Source organism: Phymastichus coffea, unplaced genomic scaffold (genome assembly GCF_024137745.1).
Source record: "Phymastichus coffea isolate CEN01 unplaced genomic scaffold, Cenicafe_Pcof_1.1 PCOF00010, whole genome shotgun sequence".
Taxonomy (NCBI): Eukaryota; Metazoa; Arthropoda; class Insecta; order Hymenoptera; family Eulophidae; genus Phymastichus; species Phymastichus coffea.
In genome coordinates, this window is record NW_026706821.1 from 4,954,769 (window position 1) to 4,980,443 (window position 25,675).

The window sequence follows — 25,675 nt, forward strand, 5'->3', positions numbered from 1 at the left end:
TAATACATCTTCCACTAACTATTGAGACAAGTAAGATATTTAAATAATTTTAGTTTATTAATACCTTAGTAATAAATAAATAAATAATTAATTCTTTGATTTTTTATTTTACAGAATGGATTTCTCAGCAATAAATAAAATTTCCAAGACGACTTTCCTTCCTCGGAAGGCGATGTCCCAACTTAAATCGAATACATTATATCAAGTTACTAAAGTTAGATCATTAACAGCGAAATATGGATTTAGCCTTGATATTACAATAGATGACGAACTTGATGTGTTCCTGTCCAAAAGTGTTAATATAGTACTCGAAAAAGATGAAGAAATGTTAAAAAACTTACATCAGACTAGTGAGAAGGAGGAGTTAGTTATTTACGATATTGTCGGTTCAAACTTCGAATTTAAACATAATTATATCTTCAACGAATAATAATTAAATGTATTATAATACTAATGTAAATAGCTGCACTATAAATAATAAAAAAAAATATATCTAATCGAACAGTCTTGCTTTCCTTTATTTAACTATCCTCTTATTTCCTTTTGTGGAGAGGTAAAAAAAAAGTTCATAATGTAGCTCTTTCAAATAAATTTTATCTCATTGTAAAAGTGACTCATGAGTGACGATTCGAAAGGAAGTACCTGACAGGTGAGAACGAAGGTTGGGGCTCTCACTATTCCTATAATGACCTTAACCCTTTAACGCCTGAATTGCAGTTCTTCAGTAGTCCATGTTTGAGGTAGTGCCAATCAACGTAAAAATGATAAAAATGTCTGAAAATTCATACTCGACTATTTTCGGGTATGCTCTTTCGATTGGCGTGGTTAAAAATTTAAAAAAATTTAAAAAAACCATTAAATTTTGCAATTTAAATAAAAAAAGCACGATTTTTACAATACATTTTTTTTCAAACTCGATTTTCACCTGGAACCACCTGTTCATTTCACGCAGAACCTTTCAAAATCGTGCAATAATACCTCGAACTTAAAAGTTAGATTATATATGATAATAAATTTTGGCATAAAAAATTCAAAATGGCGCCCAAAATGGGTCAATGTCAGGGTACATTTTCATTATTTTTTTTTTCACGAACGGTCAATTTTAGAAAAAAATTGTATAGAATAAAAAGTGTTTAGAATCACTCAAAAAATACGCCTGAATTTTTTCAAAATAGTTTAAAGACTTTTTTAATTTTTTTTAAAAATTGTTAAATTCAAAAATCCAAAAATTTCTCAAAAAATTCTGAAAAAATTCACACTTACTCTTTGAACGATTTTAAGCAACTTTTCTTCTATAAAATTTTTTCCTAAAACTGATCATTGTTGACTAAAATGGGTTAAATAGAAAAAAATATTTACTTGTTGAACGAAATTACATTTCTGTCCACAAAGCAAATTTTTTTAACATTCTTTATTTAGTTTACTTTCCTTACTTTTTCTTTTCTTTTTATTTTAAATCTGTTTTATATATTTTTTATAAAATGTAGCAAGTATATCAAAGTTAGTTATTTTTATTCGATTACTTATCATAATAATCAGTATAATTATGTGTGATTACCATATTCTTGATTCTCACATATTATAGGGATTAATTTTACTTTATTTATTTTGAAGATTTAAAATATTGCTAATGATTTTTTTCTGAACCGAAAATGTCGCAATTATTTCAAAGATAGTTTCTTTTATTATTTTTCATGTGCTCTATAATTATACGTGATGATTCTAACATATCATAGTAATTATTTTTACTTTATTTGTTTTCAATATTTTAAATATTTCTACTGCTTTGTTTCTGAAACATATTGTAAAAATGCCAAAGAGAAAAAATGAAACATCGGCTTCTGCTACTGTTTCAAAAAATCGTCATAAAAAGAAATACAAGGTATCGTCTAGTTCGATAGAATTTGATGAAGAAGAAAATTATGATGAAGCTGTTTTTATTCCAAATCCAGATAGTTCTGGCGAATCTGATGGTGATGATTCACGTTACGAAAATGACGATTTTGATGATTCTGAAAATGAAGTCGAAGAGTTTTTTCCAAGTTCATCTTATAGAAAAGTTCTCCAAGGATATGAACCTTCCCAGAAAAAACTTGAAGATGACCATCAATTTGTTTGGGTTGACGGAGAAAAGAAATATCATTCTAATCTGAAAAATGAAATATTACTGTCAGAAAAAGATAAAAACTTCATTTCCCAATGCTCTGACTCCAAACTATTCGAATTGTTCTTTTCTACAGATATCAAACAATATATAATCGAAGCTACTAAAATAAATGGATATGATCTGACTCCGGAAAAATTGAATGCATTTTTAGGTATAATAATATTTACCATGTTCAACAAACGTTTATCCCAAAGAGATTATTGGTCAAAAGATCCTTTTCTTGGATGTGCTTTAATACCTAATGTTATGAGTCGCGATGAATTTCAGGAGATAAAGTCAAAGCTCAAGTTGTCCAAACCAGAAGACGAAGATTCTAACGATAGAGTCTGGCGTGTTCGATCTGTTTTCAACATTTTTAGAAAAAATCTTCTTATTTTTGGAGTTTTTGCAACGGCTCTTTCGATCGACGAAATGATGCTAAAATTTTTTGAAAAAACTGTGTTGAAGCAATTCATCAAATCAAAGCCCATTAGATTTGGTATCAAACTATGGGCTTTATGTAGTGCAAACGGGTATGTGTTTGACTGTGACATATACTGCGGAAAAAACTCTGAAAATAATGATTTTTTACCAAAATGTGCATTAGGCAGCCGTGTTGTCATGCAAATGTTGCAAAATGTTTTGGAAAATATATCAATTAAAAAGCTGAGTAAGTACCACGTTTATTTCGATAATTTATTTTGCTGCCCTGATTTATTAGTACATCTACACAAAATTGGAATACAAGCAACAGGCACGGTTCGAGAAAATCGTATCAATGTAAAAAACAACGTTGACAAAAAAGATAATAGAGGTACATATGCAGTCAAACATGATACAGAAAGTGGTATCAACTTTATAACTGTTGTAGATTCTAAGCCAGTTTCTATTTTGTCAACTGCCGCAGGTGTTACTCCTCTTTCTATAGTAAAACGTTTTGACAAGGAACAAAAGCAGAAATCTGACATATCATTCCCCCATGCATTTTCGGTGTATAACAAATTTATGGGCGGAGTTGATATTCATGACCAGCGATGTAATAAGGTTGTGCCTATTGTGCGTTCGAAAAAATGGACTTGGATTATACTCATGAGAATGATTCAATCAAGCATCACCAATTCTGTAGTTTTGAGAGACTTGACCGATTCAGAAGATAAAAAACACTCTACAAAAAGCTTTGCACTCTCATTAGCTAAACATTACATGGCGAAGAAGGATTTCAAAGGACATAAGTCAGAGATTGTACAAAAGTTTAGATATTGTTCGGGAGAAAAATGTGAAAAGCGAACAAACAGGATTTGTGAAAATTGTGAATTGTATTTTCGCAAAATATGTTTTGATACAATCCACTGATAGTCATTTAAAATAACTTTTTAAAGTTTAAAAAACGTAAACCTTTTAAAAAAATTATAAAAAAACGTAAAAAAAATTAAAAAAAAATAAATAAAAAAAAAAAAAAAAAGAAGAAGATTCTCGGAAATCGTCCACCTCCAAGTGGTGAGAATCGGGCAACATTGTTGATAAAGACAATGGCAAAGGGCGATCTTGATCTCTGGATTATATACTTACAAATATTACACCCAGACTTGTATATATATGCCTGTGTGTGTATGCAGATTTTCGGCCATGTAGTGCACGAATAATTTTTTCTATTTAACCCATTTTAGTCAACAATGATCAGTTTTAGGAAAAAATTTTATAGAAAAAAAGTTGTTTAAAATCATTCAAAGAGTAAGTGTGAATTTTTTCAGAATTTTTTGAGAAGTTTTTGGATTTTTGAATTTAACAACTTTTTAAAAAAATTAAAAAAGTCTTTAAACTATTTTGAAAAAATTCAGGCGTATTTTTTGAGTGATTCTAAACACTTTTTATTCCATACAATTTTTTTCTAAAATTGACCGTTCGTGAAAAAAAAAATAATGAAAATGTACCCTGACATTGACCCATTTTGGGCGCCATTTTGAATTTTTTATGCCAAAATTTATTATCATATATAATCTAACTTTTAAGTTCGAGGTATTATTGCACGATTTTGAAAGGTTCTGCGTGAAATGAACAGGTGGTTCCAGGTGAAAATCGAGTTTGAAAAAAAATGTATTGTAAAAATCGTGCTTTTTTTTATTTAAATTGCAAAATTTAATGGTTTTTTAAATTTTTTTAAATTTTTAACCACGCCAATCGAAAGAGCATACCCGAAAATAGTCGAGTATGAATTTTCAGACAATTTTATCATTTTTACGTTGATTGGCACTACCTCAAACATGGACTACTGAAGAACTGCAATTCAGGCGTTAATGGGTTAATGATTCATTATAATTTAAGATGTATATTTTGATAAGAATAAATATATATTCGTGTTTATTTATTATTAATGATATGTTTCATGGGATAATTCAAAAAATTCTATAAATATTTTAGTATTTTAAATTCCAAATTTTATTTTCAAGTTTTCTTAATTTTATTATGGATTATTATGTAATCAAGTGTAAACATGCTTTAGTTGAATTATCCAATAATAATAAAGCTTCTAAATTAGTTTGTATGGAATAATATAATTTAATTTATCATTTTCAAATGTATTATATTATATGAACTTAAAAACAGTACTCACTTTAAGAATACCAACTGCCTTTTCATGAGATATATTTTTGAAGTCAATACCATTAACTGACACAATTCTATCACCTTTCTTCAATGTACCATCAATAAATGCTGGTCCCTCTTTCAATATAAAAGATATATATATACTGTCTCCATCTTCTCCACCAACGATATTAAAACCAAATCCATGCCGTCCTTTTCGTAGATGAACTTGACGAGCATCTCTTCATTATGTAAAATAAAAAAATATTTTATTTTTTATGAAATATTATATTCATAAATTATAACTACAGTTTACATGAATGGATTGAAGAGAAGTAAATATTCTTAAATGAAATAGATAGTTGAAGAAATGGTCATACTTAATTTGTGATACTTTATATTAATATTTCATATTATGATAACATTTCGATTTTTCTTATTATATTCATATGTAATTATTAACTAGAACCATATACTAAACTATTCTAAAAAAATACGATGAAATTAATGACTAATTTATAACATTACCAATATGTATATTTTCTTTATAAACATAACTACGTCTACTGTATCTACGATACAGTGAACTACAGATTAAGACTAGGCGATACTAAACACGCATAGACAATTTCATTTACTTATATTTTCTGCATCGGCTATTCTGATGTTGAATTATATTTCTATGTTTGATGTTTCCTTCGTTGTATCCTGTTGTTTATTTGAAAAAGGGACTCAAAATCTAGGCCCTTCTTGAATTATTGAAGAGAATTTTTATATTCAAATTCTACTACGTGTATGACAATATACGATTATATGTAGTTTATAACGAAAAGCCATGACGTAAAAGCCCCAACAAAATTTAATTGTCTAGCGGATCAACAATGTAAAATCAGGCTGAAATGCGTTTGAGGTCAGAAATGATATCACGTTTTATACATATCAAAAATAGAAATCATTTCTAGATTTTCGGCCACGGAGATCCTTGTAGAGTCTCAAATTATTTTAAATTCGCTTTTTACTAGTTTTGTTTGTAAAAAAAATCTAAAAATGCAATTTTTAAAAACTTTAATATTACAATCTTTACTTTAAATTGAAAATAAGATGAAGAAGTGTGTGCGTAATTTATGCATACACCGGAATCGATAATACACTTGGTTCATATTTTGCAACATTCACTTCATGCCGTTTTTCAAGAAACAGAGTATTTAGTTTCTTCAATATTTGTTGTACTCTAGCCGTAAGCATTCCGTAGAGGTACTGAATCAGACGTACATGTCAGTATGGCAGGTGAAAGAAGCAGTGGATAAATAAATTATACTCATGAATAGAAATGTACACAGAAACCCGACAATTTATTAATGATACATTGTTCATTCAAGAAAGAAACCCAGCTGATCGCGACAATCATAAAACGGTGGCGCATTTTCCATGTCTACGCTCCAGAAACAGCGATCTAGTTAAATTGTATTGCTGGTGTGAAAACATATTGCTGGAAGATAGAGAGAGAGAGAAAGAGAGAGAGGACATGTCGTCACGCGTCGTGTGGCTGCTGTTGAGGCGAGGTGAAGACATCCCCTAAAGCCTACATATGCGAGTTGCTATGAGATGTAGCGGAAACTTCTTGGTTCGTGTGTCTGCAAAAATAATGTCTTACTAAGCATAGTGAAAGATCAACTCAGTCGCCGTTGTAATAGTAGTGGATTCCGCCGTGACGAGTTATCGCCTTTGTCCTACTCTGAAAACGCACGGCGGCGGTGGCCATGATGAATGCTAGTACACACTTTAGTAGAGAAACTAGGAAGGCTCGAGATCACTCAGTGAACTTGCTTACAAGATTAGTGTAACGTCGACGCTGGCATCCATTGGTAAAAGGGTGGGGATTTAAGGTACGCGATTCCATCTAAAATAAAAGATTTAAACGAATGTAATTTTTTATTCCATCTATTATTTTTATACATATTATACTTTAAAAATATGCAATAATTATTGATTTACTTCCAAATGATTCTATTAATAATATATTAATTATTTTATGAATCGCCACCTCCACTTTTTAGAAGCAGAATAGCTTTCCCAGCATAGCTCTCTCCGGAGATAACAGAACGATGTCCGGAGTACTTCTAGTACGTCAGTATGATATTTCTGCATTACCAGATATTTCAATTGTAGATGAGTAAGATAATGGAGGTTCATTAGCACGGAAGGAAACTCTTTGGCAATTAACGATGAGTCACTCGTCGCGATCTTCGGCCTTCCTCAGATATACGATGCTTGAATATGTAGGCTCGATCGGAGCAGGACTACGGTAGGAGGATTTTAAAGACTCTAACGTATAATACAAAAAAATTAATGACATTGTTAAGTGTAGTGTATATACACTGTCGGTCACCTACTTTGGGCCCCCCCGCCACAAAATTAGTCAAAACTTTAAAGTTCAATGTCTCTGGTAAAAACCGTAACAAACAGAGTTGCCCGATGGCGCGTTTGAAAGGTCTTTTCAAGAGCTTTCAAATGGTATAACTCGTAGATACCATCGATTGTTTTTTTTTATTTTTTGCAAGCAATAATTCAACACTGAAATATCGGAAATTTTTGTGCTAACTTTGCAAATTTGCCAAATCTGGAAAAAAAATCTTACAAAAATTTATGTAACAACATCTTTTAGCTTTTAATAAACTCTATCTTAATCACTGGTCAAAAAATTATTTTCGTCAAAATGGACGCGCGCACGGGCGTTTTCTTTTTCTAAAGTAGGTGATCCGCAGTGTATTATATTTAATTATATTATACGACGGGTGTTCAAAAAGTACGGTGACTTTTCAATTTTCGCAGGCTACTTACATTTATAATTAAGTTTTGAATTGTTGTTGTTGTTATATTGGTACACTTGGCACAACCATATATTCACAGTTTTGACTATATAGCACGTGATGTTTTTTTGGCAAAGGCGTCAGAGGTTACAAGTGTTTGGTGTGCTCGGTAATTTTCAATTTTCTTTTATCGAAAGAATGGAGCAAAAAGGTTGCATTAAATTTTGTGTGAAAAATAGAATTGAGTGCTCTAAAGCTCTTGAAATGTTGACAATTGTATACGGTGAGTCTATTTTGAGGAAGAAAAATGTATATAAGCTGTTCCAAGAAGGCCGAGAGAATGTCGAAGATGAACCTCCCCTGGACGTCCCAGCACATCAACAACAGATGAAAACGTTGAAGCAGTAAAAGAAATTGTGTTAAAATATCGTCGAATCACCATCAGAGATATTGCGGAAGATGTTGGCATGTCGGTTGACTCATGTCATGATATTTTTTTGGACATTTTGGACATGAGACGTATGTCAGCAAAATTCGTTCCAAAATTGCTTAATTTTGATCAAAAGAACCATCGCATAACCATCGCTAAGGAGATATTGAATGAAATCAATAAAAATCATGATTTCTTCAAAAGGGTTATAAATGGTGATGAATCGTGGGTATATAGTTATGATGTCGAAACTTAAGTCTAATTGTCCCATAAAAGCACGCCAAGTTCGATCAAATGTCAAGGTTTTGCTCACTATCTTATTTGATTACCGTGGCGTAGTTTATCAGGAATTCTTACCACAAAGTCATAGGATCAATAAGGAGTATTACCTTGAAGTTATGTGTCGTTTACAAGAGACAATACGCAAAAAACATCCGGAACTTTGGAAAAACGATTCGTAGATTTTGCATTCCAATAATGCACCTGCTCATTCATCGTTGCTTGTGAGAGATTTTTTGGCCAAAACCAACATCACAGTCACGCTTTAGCTTCGATATTAACCGGATTTGGCTCCTAGTGATTTTTTCTTTCCTTAAAACTTACGAAACCCATAAATTGGTCCATCACCTGTGATTCTCGAGATATTCTAACCTAAAAGTGGCAAAAACACTGTTTTTGGCTATTTTTGAGGTTACTTCACACCTTGGATAAATTTTTGTTTTTTCAAACCGGAAATACCACCTTCAAGTGTAACTCTTACTCTTTAAAATTCTCTTTCCAGACCTCGAAAATCTTTTTTTTTATCGAGATATCGTTATTTGAAGTTTTGTATTTTAGCAATTTCGAGAGTGACTTCAAATGTCAGGAATTCTTACTCAATCATTTTTGAAGCTGAAAAAACTGAACTTGATTGCAAGTGACCCATAGATATTTCACTGGCAGTAACATTGGATGCTTACAATCCAATTTCCTTTACCCACGAGCCCTGTAATTTGCACGGCCATAACCCTGAACTCTTACAACCCAATTTCCACCATCTACGAGCTCTATAACCTCCAAAAATGTTTTTTATAAATTCAAAAATTGAAATTAATATTCAACTTTCTTTTTGTTACAGACAAACGAAAATATTTCGAAGGTCTCGTCAATCACAAAAGTTGAGGCAGTAATACGAAAAATTATTTTAATACTAGCTGAGTCTAAAATTTGAAAGCCAATTCCTCCCACTGAAATAGTAGGATTGAAGAAGAAAAAGAAGACCGAAGAAAAAAAATATATAAAAAATATTGTATTTTAAAAATAAAAATATTTTTGTATTTTTTTATTATTTTTTTAAAATACAATAAAATTGTTATAGAATGAAAAGAGCCAATCCTATTTGCAAATTTGATTTGTATTTATTAAAAATTTATAAAATAATATAATATACCTTTTCTATTATATAACTTTTTTCATACTAGTTACATACCACATTAGTTTTTTCATATTGCGACAGATCGGATGGTATTGTACAATTCGATCATGAAGAATTAAGTGGTAGGTATCAGTATCATCAGGAAAATCGGTTCTTGTCTCAAGTTCAAGTCGAATATCTACTGCAGCACGCTTGATTGATTCATTCTATTTTGAAGAGCCATTAGTTTCATTTCAGAAAGGCTATATTAAATTAATTTTTTACCCGTAACCGCTGATTGACTTAAACTTCACGATTTGATCGTGTAGAATTAAACAATAGGCGGCAGTGTTATCAGAAAAATCTTCTCTCGTATCAAACTTAAAGCAAACGTCTATAGAATTTTGTTTCTAACAATCTATCTTAACGGTAATTTTTCGATGAAATCGTTTTTATTAAGCAATGGTTAATTTTCTTTTCCATAATATGAGCGTTAAAAGTTAGCGTATATATCATAAAGTACTGCATACTGGTTCTTATTAATGTTTAAAATAATATTTCGACTATGATAATATTAAGAGTTTAAAAATAATTTAACATGGCAAAGGTTGTTACATTCATTAAAGCGACTAGCAGAACCACTTTCTTCATTTTCGTTGAGTTTTAAAGGCTAAAAGAACGGAAAGAGGTTTTTCCAATTGATTTTATATCTTCACATGCCAAACATGCTTCGATGTGCGAGATAATTTCGGATACTCATTTACTTCCAAGTGCGATAACTCATTATGATTGCTCCATTACGATTAATTTGATTAAGTAATTTGATTTTTTTTATTAGTTATTACAATATATGACATTAACCATTGAATTTTATTCAAAGTAATTTTAATTTTTCTATAAGTAATTGTAACGGGGGCAAGCAGTTTGCTTATCCTTCGTCTGCTGTTCTTCAATTTCCCTTTCAGTAAGGCATAGTGGCCAACATTGGGCCCATAATAAAAATTCCCCTAACTACTGGCCTTTGTTTTAGTCACTAATGATCCCCGGACGAGTTCGAGCAAGCCCGTAGGAGAGCGCCTCGAAGAAGCAATGAAGGAAAAAGTGAAAGAAAGAGAGTAAGAGAGAGAGAGAGAGAGCGCGCACGCACGAACTATGCAGATTCAGGCAGGTGTGCTACGTACGACCAATTAGCGTTCCTTGTCGCAAGTCGCCTAATAAGTAGATCTAAAGGGGATAAGAGAGAGAGAGAGCATGTCGGTGACCGCGAGTAGGCCGCGTCAACAGTCATTAAATAGTTTCTCCTGAACTCCTTGACATAAGAAGGCAGAGCAAATAGCAGCGTTCAGTAGTTCGGTGCAATAAGGTCTACCAGCTTATGGAGAAAGAGGCTCTTTGTCAAGAGAAACACTACGAAAGAGACGCGAACGGCAAATCCATTGACCCCGCAGAGACGCCTAGTCATCACGAAAACGACGGCATTTCTCCGTGTCTCAGCCCTATAGTGAGATCTGGATCACCTGGTAAGACGGGGACACAAAGATCAGCTTATCTCTCTCTCTCTCTTTCTCTCTCAAGGATTTACCGATTAGCCTAAGTACGGCAATACTCGGTAGCCAGGCGCTTACTCGCCGGCTACCAAGATTCTTTGTACAAGCAGCGGCTTATTTGTCAATGGTAGTAACGATAAGGATTGAGCATTCTTGGTATTATTTGTTAGCAGTAAGACATGCGAGTTAATATGTTATTAATTTTTTGTATAATTAGTATGTTTGTGTGAGTCATGCTAATAATAAGTTTGTGTTCAATTTTGAAAGTTTATACGCAAAATCATTTCTTGACCTATCCTCCTTTTCCTCCCCTTTTTAGTCATTAAGAGCGCAAGCGCCTGTCTTTTCTTCCTTTTAATGAATTTATGGCAAAGCGCGTAGGTAACGCGGCCTTTGTTACATAGTTATGATAGCAATCAAATCATTTTTCGAAATTGTAAAAATAAGCTCATGTTTGACATTTACTACAATTTCTCGATCATTTTCAGTATATCCTAGTAGTATACTAAGGGGTATAGTAACATCGAAATAACCTTCATCATTTGTGAGTGTTTTTTCTTTGTACTAGCCCAACCAGCAATTTTGGCAATTAAACTTTAAGTTTGATTGACTGATGACCAGTTCTTCAGAAGACACATCAAGCAGATATTTGTTGATTTATCTATTTCAATAGCATTGATCTCGTATTCTATCTCCTCAAATAAATGACATAGCATTATTTACCAAATTAGTTTTACCTGCTTAGTAGATAAACAATGTATGTTCTGGGATACAAAGGAGCCGACAAAGGATGCCGCCAATGTATAAAGATACGTGTATGTTCTGGGACAAAAAGGAGCCGCCCGATGAAGGTGTCGCGATAGTGACACCTTTTAATCGCGATAAGGTGAGACCCCATGCTGAGTGTTGCATTTGATGTTCGTTTGATATCTCGCACGCGCTGCCAATGTATAAGGGATATGTGTATGTTCTGGAACACAAAGAGACCGCCCGATGAAGGTGTCGCGACAGTGACACCTTTTAATCGCGATAAGGTGAGACCCCATGCTGAGTGTTGCATTTGATGTTCGTTCAACACCTCCCGCGTGCCAGTGGGCCCCTTCGAGGGGGCCAGTGCCCCCCCCCCCCTCTCCCCCACCCGCCCACCCACAGAGGTTGTTAAGGTAGGATGCTGTAGAAGTCGGTAGGGTGTTTGGTAAACTACATGCTTATGCTGGCTGAGTGTGGACCCTCGGAGAGGGGGTAGCGTCTCTAGCTTGCTAGGCACGTACACCGTATAGTGCGGATGCTGTTTTCTCTCTCTCTCTCTCTCTCTCTCTCTCTCTTTCTCTCTCTCTCTCTATCCTTCTCTCTCGCTTTCCTTCGATAGTAGGGCGCTTATGCTGGCTGAGTGTGGACCCTCGAAGAGGGGGTAGCGTCTCTAGCTTGCTAGACGCGTACGTCGTATAGTGTGGAAGCCGTTCTCTCTCTCTCGCTTGCTGTTCTCTCTCTCTCTCGCTCTCCTTAGTAAGCTTATGCTGGCTGAGTGTGGGCACTCGGAGAGGGGGTAGCGTCTCTAGCTTACTAGACGCGTACGTCGTATAGTGTGGATGCCGCTTTCTCTCTCTCTCGCTCTCCTTCGATAGTAGAGCGCTTAGTAAGCTAATGTTAGCTGAGTGTGGGCCCTCGCAGACGGGGTAGCGTCTCTAGTTTGCTAGGCGCAGTAACCACCTACCCACCCGCCCTTTCGTCTGACTACTCCCTATTCAATCTACAGCGCCGAAACCGCTGCTTTCAGCGCCACCATAGTGCTTAAAAGCCGTGCTCGATTGGAAAAGAGCGCAGTCTTTTGAGACAGCCTGCTTCACTAGCTTTCTTAGCAGTGACAAGCAGTAGTAGTAGTAGTAGTAGTAGTAGTAGTAGTAGTAGTAGTACTAGTAGTAGTAGTATGACTAGTTATCCCACATGCATTTTCATTACAATGGCTTCTATTTCTTATTTTGAAAATACAGTACGCGATTTATGGAAAGCCTATTACAACTCAGACGCTAATAAGGATGATTTTATTAGATGGAAAAATATAATACTTACCGCTTTGCATTCTCTTGGAGAATATATGTTACGGCCTAACTTAAGTAGAGCAATACGACAGAGATGTCAAACATGCGCTACTCATTTGAATTCAATCGAAATTAATTTAAATAATTCCATGAAAGTCGAAGGAAATGTTAATTCATTACGAGTCATTCCAAACAAAAATGGAAGGGGACGGAGTTATTTGGCGTGAAAAAAATTCAGCATTTGAAAAACGTATCATTACTGCATTCATAGCCAATCAAGAACAACAGATATAAAGTCATTCTTAAAAGCATCAAATAAACTATTACAATTACAAATACCAAAATATCTTTCAATTCATAATGTTCTAAAAATAAATATAGAAATTTCCGCTAAATTTACCGTAATAAAAGATAATGTAGAGGACATTCAAGTAAAGTATTTCAACACCGAAAATATTTATATTTATAGAACGACAGATTTTAAATTATGGTTTACAGAAAATATTGAAGATGTTATACTTAAAAATCTAGAAGAATTTCAAGAAAAAGATTCCGGTTGGACATTAAAAACTATCATTGGTATTACTGTTAAAATAAATAAATTTAATCCTTTCAAACCTGGCTCATATATTCAACTACCAAAACAAATAGCAAATAAAAAAGCAATTATCAACGTTCAAAATACAGATAATGAATGTTTAAAATGGGCTGTGGTTGCCTGTCTTCATCCAGCTAGATTTCATAGCGAAAGAGTTCAAAATTATATGCCCTTTGCGAATGAATTGAAATTCGATGATATAAACTTTCCTGTTGAGGTAAAGAATATTCCTAGATTTGAAAAATTAAATAGTATTTCAATAAATCTATACATACTAAAAAATTACGGTTTTAAATTCGAAGTCTCACCATATTATATATCAACTTTAAAACAAGATAAGCATGTAAATCTTTTGTTACTACAAAGCGATTATATTGATGAGAATGAAATAGAAAAATCTAATAGATCAAATAACAATGATAATTTCAAATTAAAATTCCACTATGTATGGATTAAAAACTTATCTGCTCTCGTTAGAAGTCAAATAACGAAACATATTGCACAAATTTATCTCTGTGAACGCTGTCTCCACTATTTTAATAATAAAGAAAAATTGAATATTCATGAGACAGATTGTTCAAAATTAAATAAATATAGAGTTAATCTACCTAATTTTCCTCTTCTGAAATTTAATCATTATGATCGAAAAGAAATGGTTCCGTTTATTATCTATGCTGATTTAGAGTGCTTATTGCAACCAGTAAATAATGGACGATCCTTCCAAGATCATGAAGCCTTTAGTGTGGGGCTTTATATAAAATGTAGTTATGATGATTCCAAATCAGTCTTTAAGATGTATAGAAAAAAACTGAATGAAGAACAATCACCCGCACAATGGATAATCAAACAATTTCAGATTTTATTAGATGAAATGAATCGAATATATAAGAATGCAATAGAAATGAATCTTTCGTGGTGTAATCAAATGGATTTCAAGATGAGCAAAGTGTGTCATATTTGTAGAAAATATTTTCAACGTGATGAAACAAGAGTTAGAGATCATTGTCATTTAACGGGCCGATTTAGAGATGCTGCACACGCATCCTGTAAATTAAATTATAAGAATCCTTATTTTATAACAGTCGTCTTCCATAACCTTACTGGATATGATTCTCATTTTATAATAAAAGAAATAGCTACTAGCTCTGATCTTGAGGGAAATGTGACTGTTTTAGCTGAAAACAAGGAAAGATATATAGCTTTCACAAAATACGTGGACGGTAGTACTATAAGTTTTCTATTTATTGATTCGTTTCGTTTTATGCCATCATCTCTCGAAAACCTGGCTTCATACTTAACCAAATTAAACGTCGTACAGCACGAATTCAAGATAGATAAATATACAAAAATAAATAGAATTATTGAAGAAAGGCGTTTTTCCATATTAGTATATTAACGGTTTTGAAGGACTAAAACAGACTCAATTACCACCTATCGAAGATTTTCATAGTCAATTAATAGTTAGCAACATCTCTGAAGCTGACTATGAGCATGCTCAAAAAGTGTGGAATGCATTTGACATTATTGATTTAGGACAGTATTCTGATTTATATTTAAAAACTGACGTATTACTCTTGGCCGATATTTTTGAAAATTTTCGTAAAATTTGTATGGACGCGTATCAACTCGACCGAGCACACTATTATACTACTCCTGGATTAACATGGGATGCTATGTTAAAGTGTACAAAAATTGAGCTAGAACTTTGAACCGTTATAGACATGGTTTTATTCATCCAAAAAGGCATTCGAGGAGGTATTAGTCAATGCTGTAATAGATACTCAAAAGCTAATAATCGATATATGGACTCAGAATATAATGAAAAAGAACCTAGCAAGACTTTGATGTACTTTGACGTTAACAATTTATATGGATGGGCGATGACGCAATCATCACCATATAAAAATTTTAAGTGGGTCTCTAACATCGATGAGCCTCATTTTTTCAATGTTTCCGATAATAATGAGGTTGGATATATTTTAGAAGTTGATCTAGAGTATCCAAAAGAACTACCCGACGAACATAAGGACCTTCCACTTTGTCCTGAACACAACACACCACCTGGATCAAGACAAAGAAACTTTTAACAACACTGTATAATAAGGAACGGTTGTCATTCATTATAGAGCGCTAAAGCAGGCTATTAAATACGGATTCAAAATAAAACAAATACACAGAGCACTTCAGTTTAATCAAAAGCCGTGGCTTAAAACTTATGTAGATTTGAATACAGAAAAAAGAAAACAAGCTAAAAATGTATTTGAAAAGTTATTCTATAAACTCATGATTAATGCAGTATACGGAAAGACTATGGACGATGAAAGGAAACGAAAAGACGTTAAATTAATTAGTGCATGGAGTGGTAGAAATGGAGCAGAAGCACGGATCGCACAATCCAACTTTCATAGTAGTTCAATCTTTGATGAAAATTTAGTAGTAATACAGTTATCATGGACGTCTATTAGTATTAAAAAACCAATATACAGGGTGAGTCATTTTAATTTCCCCAGTCTAATAACTTTTGAAACAAGCAAATTACGCAAAAATGTTTCAGACCAAAGTTGTAGGGGTTCAAGGGGGACATCTAGGGGTGACTTTGAAATTGACCTTGAGCTTGACCTTGACGGTTTTCTCAAGGTCATTTCTATTTTTTTAATGGAAACCCCTATTTCTGATCTCAGGATCAGAAAGAGCGGGAAATTTTACGTTCAATTATCTATTTAGTTTTTTTTCATAAGAACATAAACAATATTTCAGTTTTTACTTAAGAAATTGAAGCCGCTTTCAAACATCAAAAGGTTTAACGAGCATCGAAGACCTTTGTCGTACTTCTATTCTCAATGTGAAGCAAAGGTCAAATTCTTGAAAATTCTCTTATTTTTGTTACATTTCGAGGCGAAGCTTTTATCACATATGACCGTTGTTATATAAACTTCCAAAGAATAAGGGACTGGCCATGTACTAACGATACTGATGTTTAAGATCATAAACTTCCTATTTTTAGCACTACCCAGGAACAACGACGTGGACGTAATAGGATTATGTTCCCTCTGGGGTGCTTTATTAACGTGAGTCCCCTTGCCTCTCATGATTCGGGGTGCTTTATTAACGTGAATCCCCTTGCCTCTCACGATTTGGGGTGCTTTATTAATGTGAGTCCCCTTGCCTCTCACAATTCGTGATGAAACTAGAATAAACTTATTTCCTATCGGTTTTGCTCGAAATTATTACCATTTACGTCGATGCATTGCCTGAGCCTCTGTTCGAAGCTTTCAATAGTGCGCAGTAAGATATCTCTAGAGATTTGTCTACATGCAACTCTAATCCTTTCTATCATATTCTCCCTTGTTGTGGGCGCTTCGGCAAACACAGTATTTTTTAAGTATCCCCAAAGGAAGAAATCTGGGGAAGTTAAGTCCGGTGATCGTGCAGGCCAAGCAACTGGACCACCTCTTCCAATCCACCTTTGTTGGAAATTTCTATTTAAAAACTCTCGTACAATTAAAGCGAAATGCGGTCCTGCACCATCCAGTTGTATCCACATTCGACGTCTAGTCTCAAGATCTACGTCTTCAAGTAAAAGTGGGAGATGATCCCTTAAAAGTTCTAAAATAGCATTGCCGTTGACGTTTTCTTCAAAAAAGAATGGCCCGATGAGATGACCATTAACTATTCCACACCATACATTTACACTCCAACGATGTTGATTATCGACTGGTCTGTACCAGTGAGGATTCTGATCAGACCAATAATGACTGTTGTGACGATTCAATTGGCCAGTACTATGAAACGTAGCTTCATCAGAAAAAAGGACATAATTAAAAAAATTCGGATCCTGCAAAATCATCTGTAGAGCCCACCGACAGAAATTTACTCTGTTTCTCATATCATTAGCGTTTAATGCTTGCATTAAGGTAATATGATACGGATGATAGCTATTACTTCTTAAAATTCTAATAACGGTTCTCTGAGGTATTCCTGTTTCTCTCTCTATTTGTCGGCTGCTGATATGAGGATTTAGGTGAACCAATCCTAAGACAACCAAAACCCTAGCATCTCTATCATCATACTCATGTCTTGGTCGACTTCTTCGTAGATGCCCTTGTCGAGCTCTTTCTTCAAGACGATGAATGGTACGGTGATCAGGATGGCGCCTTTGTGGGTATCGAATTCGATACAACCTTGACGCTTCACGGTAATTACCTCTACATTCTCCTAAAATCCAAATCATATCAACTATCTCTATTGGGGTAAAATCAGCCATATTTAAAAGATTTTTTCAAAAAACCTCAATACAAATCAACAAAGGCAAAGATCATAGAAAGATGATACAAATTAAATATTACTGAAAACAGAGGCAATATTGTCCAAATTAGATTTCATATGATCGATGGCAATAAGAAAGGTCTCTTATTCAAATATGAAGAAATAATGATAGTGATACAATGAACACAAGCATGGTTAGAACAAAAGTAATATTTAAAGCTTTTTCAAAATTGAAATCACGACTGAACGTATTGCGATTACTTTCTAAACGACTTCCAAATGTAATAGATTCTTCATTGAACATGAAATTTATCCTTATGTATTTAACTTTTACTCTTATTTCTTTGCAGAACATCAGATTGATACTGAAATAGTTTCACTAATTTAATAGACTTGTAATAGCAAATTATTAGCAACAACTTCCAATATTTGAAATTTATTAATAAGAATCATACAGTCCGGTGAAAAATAAAAAAGGATAGGGAACGGAAACAAGAATAGTCCCGTAAAATTTAAAAAAATTAAATTTAAAAAATTTTAAAATTTAAAAAATTTAAATCCTGTAAAATTTCCCGCTCTTTCCGATTCCGAGGTCAGAAATAGGGGTTCCCAATAAAAAAATAGACTTGACCTTGAGAAAGCCGTCAAGGTCAAGCTCAAGGTCAATTTCAAAGTCACCCCTAGATGTCCCCCTTGAACCCCTACAACTTTGGTCTGAAACATTTTTGCGTAATTTGCTTGTTTCAAAAGTTATTAGACTGGTGAAATTAAAATGACTCACCCTGTATATTAGACTTTGTGTGCTAGATCTCTCAAAAACATTAGTACATGACTTCCACTATGGCTACATAAAAGAAAGACTACCTCATAAAGCAAAATTACTTTATACTGATACAGATAGCCTCGGATATGAATTTCAAGATGTTGATATATATGAAATAATGAAACAAGATATCAATAAATTTGATACATCAGATTACTCAGAAAATAATCAGTTTAATATGCCGTTAGTTAATAAAAAGGTTCTCGATATTATGAAAGATGAATGCAATGGTAATATTATAAGAGAATTCATTGGACTTGGAAGTAAAATGTATAGTTTACTAATAGAAAACCATCAAGCAATAAAGAAAGCAAAAGACGTAAAAACACATACTGTCATAAAAACAATAGATCATGAAGATTTTCGAAACTGTTTATTGGATTTAGAAATTATTAGGCGTGAGCAATGTAATATATGAAGTGTATTGCATCAAGTAAGAACAGAAAGAGTGCAGAAAGTAGCACTAAGTCCATATGATGATAAACGACGTATATTCGATAAAAATCCTGATACACTTCCATGGGATCATTACAAAACTATTGAAACGTCAAAGCTTAAAATCGAGAGTGCGGAACGACGCAGGAAAAGAAAGATCATAGAAATGGAAGAAAATCCTCAAGGAAGTTGTAAGCTTCCTCCAACCTCCGACAGAAGTCGCTCAGAACAGAGTAGTATGGAAGAAAATCCTCAAGAAAGTTGTAAGCTTCCTCCAACCTCCGACAGAAGTCGCTCAGAACAGAGTAGTAATAGTGGGGAGGAAGAAGGCTTAGTTAGGAAAACATTAAGGATAGAATAGTGAGAGAGTGGGGAAAACGGTAGAGTGGGGGACAACGGCAAACATGGCGACTGAAGTCTGAGGAGTATGGGCAATGGAATCATATGAGAAATTACTCAAGTGGGGATACGGCGAAAAGAGAGGGAAATTACGGCGGCTCGAGTTCTCAGAGAGGGGACGCATGGTACAAAACGGAGAACACACCTCAGTCCGTCGCAGTTATTCAGCAGTAGGTTGAAGCAACAGCAGTAGTCTCTCTTCCTAGTTCTCGTATTAGACTTCTAGATTTTCTCTTAAAAGTAAGTTTCTTGTATACTAGTAGCTCTCTAACTATATATCCTAGTAGTATTAATTATTGATTGATTTTTTTTTATTGTAGAATGGAATTTTCATCAATTAATAAAATAGCCAAATCGGCATTCTTACCAAGAAAAACGATGGCACAATTAGAAAATAACTGCACCTACATGATAACGAAATTAAGATGGCTTAATACTCGTTATGGATTCAGTGTTGTTATAACAGTAGACGATGAATTCGAAATTTTTCTACCTAAGCGAGTAAGCTTAGCGTTAGAAAAAGATGAAGATATGTTGAAAAAATTATTCGAGACTATGGAAAAAAAGGAGTTGCTTATTTACCATCAAGAAGGCTCGAATTTTGAATTTAAAAATTAATCTAGCATAATATGTTGTAACGGGGTAGATACCGTTTAATTATATTTTTATCCGCGCAACTTTATTGAAAGGCGAATGTAATCATCTATGCTCAATATACAATCCGGAGAGCATGGGGAAACAGGTGTCAGTCAACCAGTAATTCTACTAACCTACAAGAAAGTGAGTGGAAGCAATATGAAATGAGCGAGTTGAAAGCACTAGTTAATGTCACGAATGGAATCTTTTATTACCTATCAAATGCTACATAAGGTCGGCCCGCGTGTTTGTTTACATCGACGCTCGCACGACGACAACATGCAGTGTCGGAACGCTCGCTGCTCTTTGTTGAAAGAGCTATTACATGCACGCTTGAGATGTCGGAAAAATTAATTGTTATTCGGGCTATTGCATCGCGACCGCGAATATAAGCTGGCCAGCTTACCTTAATATCACAAGCGTACGAAGATGACACTGACGAGTCGCACAGCGAGAAGATTGTCTTATTGTTTGTGTCGCGGATCGCGAGTTCGCGCACACGTGGTTTCGCCCTCGATGACGAAACCTCACACACACTCTCTCGATCTCTTCGCGGGCGACGCTTCTCCGTCGGCTCGGGTCTCTCCCCTTGGCGGTTGAATGGCACCTTGGCAACAGCGATCACTGCTAACTGGCACTGATCTGAGCGTTCTTCTCTCAATATTTGGTCTTAACGGCACACGGATCGACAATAGCGAAAAGAAAAGCTGGCGAACGTGATGATGGTCAGTGCTTCACTGGTTCGATTTCAATTGCGCGCGTTCCGTCTGCTCGCGCGCCGAATTCCTTCGTTACGTTTTTCGTCTCCCCGGTAGGTGCTGCCCTCGCAGGCAGTAATTAGGTTATATTATTAGCGCTAATTTGACGTGTACCGTTACAATGTAAATATATAAATAGTAAATAAATTTATATTTAAAATTTTAATTATCTCTTTAATCCTAATTTAATTATTCCTTCAAATCCTTTTTTTTTTTTTTGGAGAGGTTGAAGTAATTACTTATGCGTTCTTTATGCCGAGTTTCGACTTAGTGTAAAGGTCTCATAAGCAATGTTAGTAGGGGAAGCACCTCACAGGTGAGAGCGATGGTTGGGGCTCTCACCATTCCCTAACAAAAAATAAGAAAGAGAGAAGGGGGGGGGGGGGGGAATTTCGGCGGCTCGAAAAGCGAAGTAGTGGGGTTATATTCTAAAATATCAATAAGATGTTAATAGGAATACCATTCTGTTCGAAGCATTGGTAAGAAGAAGAAGTAGTAGTAGAAGCTTAGCCATGCCAGCTATAAGAGACAACAGGAGATCTCACTCCTCTTCTAAGCATGTATGGTTTGCGAAGAATGTTAAAATACATCATCTTCCATACGAAGAAAAGACTCTAGAAAAGGTATTTGGGAGCAAATAGCACGAGATCACGAAGGTTTCCAAAGACGTATTGCTGAATTGAATAAAGTTATATCACGAGTATTACTCAAGAAACGTATATTGATGATGAATCGAATGCTTGGTCCTATATTAGAAAATCATCACACTATATATATGCTAAATAAAATGGAAATTTAATTTAAAGTAGAGGGAGGCAGTTGTGGCGGCTCGAAAACCAAAGTAGTGGGGAAAGGTTTTAAAAAAGCTGTGAGCATCGAAGAGCTTCATTCTGCCTCAAGAATCGAGTATTAGCAGTAGTAGCAGCAGTAGCAGTAGTAGCAGTAGTAGCAGTAGTAACAGTAGTAGCAGTAGTACAAACAGCAGTGAGAGCAGTAGTAGAAGTAGTAGTAGAAGTAGTATTAGAAGAAGAATACGTAACATTCTAGATCTCTTTACCTACAGCAAGATGAATTTTGAAATGTTGAATAACATTGGAATGAAGCTTTTCGATATACTTCCTGAAAAAAGTCATTATGAATTGCATGAAGATGAGAATTACACAGCTCCACAAAAAAAAATGAAAGTATTTTCCCCGATATCTGACTGTATGTTCTTTATGTTTTTGAGGTCGCTGAATCCGAATCTGGGGTCCGTTTGACTCCATCACGTCAGGGTTAAGGGCATTTGAAGGTCAAATTGCGAATCGACCCGTTAAAAAATTTAAAAAAAATTCATAATATATTTTTGGGATTCCTGATTCCAAATCCAATCTTTTTTGAACCTCAACATGTCAGAATCAAGGTGAAACGGAGGTCAAATCATTCAAATCGGATGATACAATATTTTTGACTCCAGATTCTGAAAGAGCGGAAAATTTTACGTCCGAATACGTAGTAACTTTTTTTTTAAACCGACTTCTGTAGGTTGCGTTGCGGTTATCCAAAATAAGACTTGGATATCTAGTTTTAGCTGGAACATTGAACGCAGATTAGAATTCTGGTTCTTTAGACAGTTGATCTTCATGTTTTTTGAGTCACTGATCACGAAGCTAGTCCTTTTTACTACATCGTAATGTCCGTTTAATTTAATGTCCGTTTGTGATAACGGACTTGCTTTTGTTCAAACGATCTACGTAATGGTTTTCTTTTAGGTGTTACTGGAACTGTTTCTATATCTCGTTTTCAATTCCAGCAGTAGTCTGCCATCATATTTATACCCCATGTTCCTTGATAACGCTTTTCCATATTTTTCATGTCTTGATAACATCTCTCTCCATGCTCTTCACTGAAATCACCTAATTTTTCTGGAAAGAAATCGAGATGAGAGTCTACAAAATGCAATTTGATGCTCATATTACATCCTAAATTCTTATAGTTTTCAATCATAACACCTACTAGTTTTTTATAATTCGGACTTTTATTGTTCCCTAAAAAATACTTAGAAACTGCATGGAAGCTAGTCCATGCCGCTTTCTCTAAATTTGTCATTTGAGATGTAAAATTGGGATCTTTGAAGAGCGTTCGGATCTGTGGACCATCAAAAATGCCTGCCTTTAGCTTGGCTTCACTGAGTTTGGGCATTTTTTTCACTATATATCTAAAGCAATCTCCATCTTTATCTAGAGCTCTGACAAATTACTTCATGAAACCAAGTTTGAGATGCAGTGGAGGAATTAAAATTTTTAATGTATCTACAAGAGGCGGATGAATGACGTTGGATGATCCAGGCTGCAGAGAATTTCTCGTTGGCCATTCCTTTTTGATGTAGTGATTTTGACGATCCCTGATGTCAAAAAGGCACCAGAAGCAAGGGTATTTAATATTCCCGCTCTGCATCCCAAGAAGAATTCCAATGATTTTGAGGTCACCACAGATTCTCCATTGATGTTCTTTGTAATTGATTTTTTCTAAAACAATTTTCATATTTTGGTAAGATTCTTTGAGAAGTGTAGAGTGAGCTATGGGTATTGGAGCCAGTACATTCATATTGTGGAGCAATATCACTTTCAAACTGCGAATAGAAGAATCTATAAACAGTCTCCACTCATTCGGCTTGTAGACATTAACTTTGAAACTATTTATAAGTCCGTTGATATCGTTGCAATACACCAATCCCACTGTATCATCTTTAGTAAAGAAACGTCAAAACTATTGGTCTCTGTTCCTATAAATTGAAATCTTTACACCTTCTTCCAAAAGATTCTTTTGTTTCAGCCTTGAAGCCAAAAGTTCATGAGCTTCCTTTGAAAGTCCTAACTCTTTTCCTAAGTTACTCAATTCATTCTACGTAAATTTTGCAGGCTCCTTATTCTTTCATCCTGGTTTTCGTCACTTTCACTTCCTTTGTCTGTCTCTATCTCGCTGTCACTTTCCTCTGTTTGTACTTCTTCGGTACCTATTTCTTCATTGGCCAGGACGTCTACAACAGGATTCTTGGTATTACCACTATTTTTTGAAATCAAAACAGCTGGAATTACTTTATCGGTAAAAATATATTTGATTTTTGATTTATTTTTCCTATTGTATCCGTGAGTAATGGTATTGCAGAAGAAACAGTCTTGTTTTGCTTCTGGCAAATTCCATGTCACTGATACAGAGTATTCCAACTTTGAAAGGTCCTTTTTCATATAACATATCAGCAACATTTTATGACAGCGCAGACAAACGACATGTGGAACCCAATTCTCACCTTGATTCAATATTTCTGATGAAAAACAATAACTGTATGCAGTACGCACAGCACGAGTGATATTTTTCCGGCTATATGGTGGTGCGTATGCAGCACAAACGTAACAAAAACAATTTAGTTTTTCCGGGTTGTCATGCTCATGTCTAGAGGTTCTGGCTATACTTGTAGCTTTATACTTTGGTAAGGCCAAGTTAGCCACCTTAACAAAGCTACGGTCGTACACATGGAAAAAACCGCTGCCAACAGATTCCAAAAATAGATATCTAAGTCTTATTTTGGATAACCGCAACGCGACCTACAGAAGTCGGTTTAAAAAAAAAGTTACTACGTATTCGGACGTAAAATTTTCCGCTCTTTCAGAATCTGGAGTCAAAAATATTGTATCATCCGATTTGAATGATTTGACCTCCGTTTCACCTTGATTCTGACATGTTGAGGTTCAAAAAAGATTGGATTTGGAATCAGTAATCCCAAAAATATATTATGAATTTTTTTTAAATTTTTTAACGGGTCGATTCGCAATTTGACCTTCAAATGCCCTTAACCCTGATGTGATGGAGCAAACGCACCCCGGATTCGGATTCAGCGACCTCAAAAACATAAAGAACATACAGTCAGATATCGGGGAAAATACTTTCATTTTTTTTTGTGGAGCTGTGCTATCGGCTGTATAACGTTCACGCTCCTTGTGGCATTCACACGCGCGCTTGTCGTTGCCGGTAGAGGCACTTCTAGGTTCGGACACGCTATTCACGACTTTTGGGTAGCTGCACAACTCTAGCGTTAGTGATCCTGGACTCCTGTACGCTGTTGCCGGTGTCTAAGGCACTCTCCCACTGGAACTTTTCTTTTCGCGCGCGTTTCTTCCGGTTTCGGACCGAGTTCCCGTTTTTGACTTACTCGGGTCGGTAGGTGCTGCCCTCGTAGGCAGCCACGCGATCGAGACGGTAACGCAAACCAGACGTTTACCGCCACAGCACAAAAATAAACTAAAAAGTAAAAGCTAATGAATAAAATAAAATTAAATGTATGCGATAAATTAGATGAAATGTATGCGTACTACATTACTGAGTCCATATTGTAGAAATTTTTTGATAATGTTATACACATCGTAAATGATAACAATAAATTGGTTTAATTTTTACATTACAAAAATTATGTTTAATTTTAGTAAGACTTTATGTAAAAAAGCCGAGTCAAATAAATATAATTGTAATCGAATGATTCAATACAAAATTAATAGAAACATTAATAAAATTTGAATACGGTGTCAAAGACTAACGAATTGCAAGCAACGGTAACTTTACATTATTTATCCAACCTAATTGGCATTTGCTGATATCGAAATGTTCTCCTTGGTGTTGTGGAAGTTGTGTGACCCGGTGGAATTTAGTATTGTGACGTCAAACAATATGAGATGCATAAACGGAAAACACGAAATTGTTCGACGTAGATCTGGTGACAGCGAATGGTAAGTAAATACAAACATATTAGCGCAAAATACCTAGGACATACGTGCTTGT

General features: G+C 34.7%; 1 protein-coding gene across 2 annotated transcripts in view; it reads right to left on the reverse strand.

The window, feature by feature from the left end:
* LOC131671708 (disks large 1 tumor suppressor protein-like) overlaps window positions 1-25,675 on the reverse strand; it is a 1,979,893-nt gene that overhangs the window by 999,457 nt on the left and 954,761 nt on the right. For both annotated transcript variants that reach the window (XM_058948341.1, XM_058948331.1), the window contains exon 9: window positions 4,758-4,971. In XM_058948341.1, the coding sequence (XP_058804324.1) occupies window positions 4,758-4,971 (214 nt within the window). The remainder of the gene's footprint in view (window positions 1-4,757; window positions 4,972-25,675) is intronic.